The sequence below is a fragment of the Bactrocera neohumeralis genome, chromosome 4, assembly GCF_024586455.1.
Source record: "Bactrocera neohumeralis isolate Rockhampton chromosome 4, APGP_CSIRO_Bneo_wtdbg2-racon-allhic-juicebox.fasta_v2, whole genome shotgun sequence".
In the NCBI taxonomy this organism is placed as follows: domain Eukaryota; kingdom Metazoa; phylum Arthropoda; class Insecta; order Diptera; family Tephritidae; genus Bactrocera; species Bactrocera neohumeralis.
In genome coordinates, this window is record NC_065921.1 from 58,837,258 (window position 1) to 58,842,159 (window position 4,902).

At 42.2% G+C, this 4,902-nt stretch overlaps 1 protein-coding gene across 1 annotated transcript; it reads left to right on the plus strand.

Annotated features, from left to right (window-relative positions):
* The first annotated feature begins 1,250 nt into the window (after positions 1–1,250).
* LOC126755799 (uncharacterized) lies at positions 1,251–1,841 on the plus strand. The gene has a single exon (XM_050468524.1). It carries the CDS (start codon positions 1,251–1,253, stop codon positions 1,839–1,841), a length of 591 nt encoding a protein of 196 aa, XP_050324481.1.
* The last annotated feature ends 3,061 nt before the right edge of the window (positions 1,842–4,902 follow it).

Below are 4,902 nucleotides of genomic sequence, written 5' to 3' on the forward strand. Positions count from 1 at the left end.
CGCAAAAAATGGCGGAAACCGAAACCTATAAAGTGTTTTCATAACTAAGCCATAAATAAAGATATTAAAGTAAATTTGGCACAAAGGATCGCATTAGGGAGGGGGTATAAAACCGACGTAATTTTTTATGGAAAATGGGGTTAGCCCCGCCCCTACTAAGTTTTTTTACGTATCTCCGAAACTACTATAGCTATGTCAACCAAACTCTACAGAGTCGTTTTCTTCAGGTATTTCCATATACAGTTCAAAACTGGAAGAAATCGGATAATAACCACGCCCACCTCCCATACAAAGGTTATGTTGAAAATCACTAAAAGTGCGTTAACCGACTGATAAAAACGTCAGAAACACTAAATTTTACGGAAGAAGTGGCAGAAGGAAGCCGCACCCAGGCTTTTTTTAAAAATTGAAAATGGGCGTGGCCTCGCCCACTTATGGACCAAGAACCATATCTCAGGAGCTACTAGACCGATTTCAATGAAATTCGGCATATAATATTTTCTTAACACCCTGATGACATGTACGAAATATGGGTGAAATCGGTTCACAACCACGCCTTCTTGCAATATAAAGCTATTTTGAATTCCATCTGATGCCTTCTCTGTATAATACGAGTATAAACATTAGGAACCAATGATGATAGCGGAATAAAACTTTACAAAAATACGGTATTTGAAAAATATGTAAATGACGTATAATGAAATCTCGATTATCACTTTATCATGCGAGAGTATAAAATGTTCGGTGACACCCGAACTTAGCCCTTCCTTACTTGTTTCCCAGATAAAGGCCTCCATGTTAAGGTCTTCTCCATTTAGAAAAGGGTATGTGGCTGTCTTTGTATGTTTCAAGGAGTTTATAAACTTCATGAAAGAAGTCTCCCCTGAAATTGTTAATAAATATGTACCCCAAGGGATCGATTGGCAGTTTATACCTCCATGTTCTCCACGAACACAAACCGGCATATGAACTCGACCAGTCACTAAACTGTGTTTTCTTCCAAACAGCGAAGAACAATTTCAACCAAAACCGCAAAATAACTCGCTAAATTAATCGAAAAAATAATAAATCAATTCCGCTAATTCGAAATTCACCCGCTTTAAAATCCGTATATAAAAATAAACTCACACAAGCGCGTTGAAGATCAACCAATTACACATATATATGTATAGATATGTAGCTACAACAACTAAATTCTAACATTATACTTAAATAAAATCAATTTAATGCAATTTTATATTCCCATAGAAATGAACGTAGAGGAGACCCAAACCACCTCCAACACCGTAAGGTCCGAAATCGCTGCACCAGCGTCGGCTGCACCCATTGTCGCTCCAAGGACCACTGTTTTGCGCCCACAGCCATCCGCCGCAGCAATCAGGGAGATGAGAGGAGAGCAGCTATTGGAGCCACAGGGGCCTCCATGTTGCAGGCTGTGCCATCGCCCACACGCCCTGAAACGATGCACCATTTTTAAGAGCATGAAGCCCGCTCAACGAAAACAGGTTGCAAGAGCCCACGGGCATTGCCTGACCTGCTTGGCAGATGACCACGCCACCATAGAGTGCTGGGCCGACGGCGCCTGTCAATATTGCCAGAGGCCCCATCACACTCTATTTCATCGTTTTCCCCGCCGAGCCAATCCGTCGGAAAATCGCACCAACACCGGTACCAGACCACGCAGCGATTCTATCCGGCGACGACGAAGCAGCCAATCAACCACAATGCGTTCACGGCCATCTCCGCCACGCCACGCTCATCGCCAGCAACAACGTCGCTCAACAGGGTTGAGCGCTGTACTAAGCACACTCCAACAGCTGCAGAGGCTCTTAGCCGATTAACTCGCCTAGGGGGGCCGGGATGTTCACATGAGCTATGAACGTTCTGCAACATACCACATCGCATCACCTCACGTCACATCATATCACATCACGTCGCGTCACATCCCATCACATCACGTCACGTCACAACGCCTCATCACACAACAGTTCACAGCATACACCAATACACACACACGCATCAAACACAGTACTTAACACCGATCATTACTACAACACTACAACACAACAACCACACGATTATCAACGAGACGACTCGTAATCAGCAACTATTCACCACCCAAACCTTCAAAAGGGATTAATCCGACCGGGATCGCGCTCTTACCGTTTTCATCCGTGAAGCAAGGCAGTCGTCCGCGATATTCAGTTTTTCTCCATTTGCTTAACCGCTACAATCACCGCAATTCCGTTTTTTAACAAACCGCCAAGTGACGGGAGTGACGGGAAGCACCAAGTTCACCAACAGTGTCCAACAGTGGACTTTCTTTAACCAACCGTGTTATATACACAAAAAACCAATATTATATCGTGTTACATTATAGTGAAATAAATATTTTATAACGAGTGTGGAAATTCGAAATCAGTGCGTTTTATTCTCCAACTCATAGGTATACTATAGCAAGTAAGTATACTAGTGGCACGCGTTAACAACTGAGCTGACTGATATCGGGAAAACTTTAAAATACCGTTCCAGGATTTCGGGGATAAGATGGGTATGCTCGGAAAGAAGAGGTCATCTAGTTTAAGAATATATAGATATAGCCATTGGAAACTTATAGTTTTAGAGATATAATGTGATGGGCTTTCCCCTTATTGAACCAAGTCCCGTTGTATCGAGATATGGCGGAACGCGTACGGCTGATGCTTTATGGCATCTAATCGTACCGACAGTTCTATTTTCCGCTACAGAGCGCACCATCGGAATTTAAGTAATCTGCAAAGTTTTTGGATTAATATAAGTCCCTGCTTTTCAGCAAAGCTATGCAGCTCTCGCGAGCCTGAAAAGTTTGGAATTCTTTTCCAATGTTCCATATGCCTTTTAAGTCACCCACTTTAATAACATTATTTTTGCGAACAACGCCACGACTGGTCGATTGTTTTTTGAGATCTAAATACAATTATTAAAATAATAAATAAAAAAAATTTAACCTAATTTATTTATTTTTACTTTTACACGACAAAAACACTTGAATTTAATTTCCCAAATACGAAATAAATAGCAAGAAGAAAAAAATCGAAACGTTGCTTTGTTTCAAAAGTAGCAACAGTAATATCCCTTAGACAAAATTGATGTTAAAGAAGATGTTACACCTGCTAAAAAAAATAACCCTGTTCGGCCCAACACTGGGCTTCAAAAAGTAAACCCAAGTTTTTGCGCGTTGAACTTTTTTTTTCGTTGGCGGCCTTTAGGTGCGCTTCAAAAAAAAAATAACCCTGGCCGATCCAATATTATATTATCCCCGAAAATCTTAGGGCGGTATTCTTAAGCCGACCACTGATATCTCCTTTAGCAAATTCTCTCCTTCAGGACGATGCTAAAAATCTGAAATTGAAGAATTGTGTATCATATATTACAATGTATTATAAAAATGCCTTTTATATGAAATCCTTTATTAATTTTATGAAACGGCTCGGAGCGGTTCTTCTTGATCCTAACGGAGCTATTGGGCAAAGTCAGTTTCCATAGTTTACCTTTTAGATATTGCGGCATAGAGGCAGCTCCTTTCCGTGCTGTCAAAAGCAATTTTAAAATCGACGAATCCACTTTCACGGGTCTTTTTCAAGATTTGGCGCATGGTGAATACCTGGTCAGTTGTTGATTTGTCAGGCCTAAGGCCACACTGATAAGGTCCAATTAGTTTGTTGGCGGTGGGCTTTATTTTTTCACACAATACGTTCGAAAAAACCTTATACTCGTATGCTATATTGATTCGACTCTCAGTCTCTCCTCATCGCAACAGCTGTTCCTTTGCATTTTCCGAAAACCAATGGTTTCGTTTGCAGCTTTACGTAAGCTGCTTAAAATGCTGTCCCACAGCTCTCTTTAACCGAGTTGTGATGAGTACTCTCGTTCGGCTGATTGTTGTGATTGCACCTTGTCGACGTCGAACCTTCCTTGTGTTTGCTGACGTGCATTTTTTGCTGCACAGGGGCGGGCGCGTATCTTTGCTGCAACAAGACCGTGATCCAAATCCAAAACACTGGTTTTGGTGGCTTTTCGATCCGGAGACATCCAGGTAGTTTGATGAATTTTCTTATGCTGTAATCTAGTATTACAGATAACGTATATATATATGTACATATATACGATACGTAAGTATATATGTACATATAAGAGAGGGGTAAGTATAGGTAGATATAATTCAGCAATCTTATAATACACGGTATTATAGCCTTCTAATACATTTGTAATAGATGTTTTCTTTTTTGTTAATATAAAAATGGTAAGTATTTACATGATATAAACAACATTTAATAATATTCATATTGTTAATTGATTTTTACAAATTTCTTTTTAAACCAATATTTTTTAGACGGATAAAGTCGCTTGACGCAACACCGGCCACCTTGATGGGATTATGATCCTTCAACTTCGACAGGCAGCAGGGCGAGCTTGTGAATAGGGCGCTTAATAGTGCCTGCCTTGGTTGCCACGCGTCTGCCACTCGCACCTTTTCCGTCTCGTCCTTCTACGGTTCCGGCGATTCGTCCTAGTGCCCACTGCTGCGGTGGCGTGTTATCTTCGTGGACCCGAGGAAGGATCGCCGGGCTGCAGGTTACGTTTCGGGTGCAGCCATTTGTTGCCTGCTCCTAGAAAGACTGGTAATGTACGTTTTGGACCACTGTCGCCAAAACTGTTGCCATCTCTCGCAACAGCGAACTGGGTCCGTTGACACTTCTGCCGGTGGTAAGGCTCGGAGGGGCATATTAGTAGGTGTCAGGTCAATGCTTCGCCGTCGTTGGGATCCTGAAACCAAAGGTGCGAGGGGCCGCGAGTTGAGGATGCTCCCTTCGGCCAGCAGTGTTCCAGTTTCGGCGGGGAGCAGACGGCCTTCCCCACCGG

Coding starts and splice junctions, on each gene's coding strand:
- LOC126755799 (XM_050468524.1), top strand. CDS start 1,251: ATGAACGTAGAGGAGACCCAAACCACCTCCAACACCGTAAGGTCCGAA.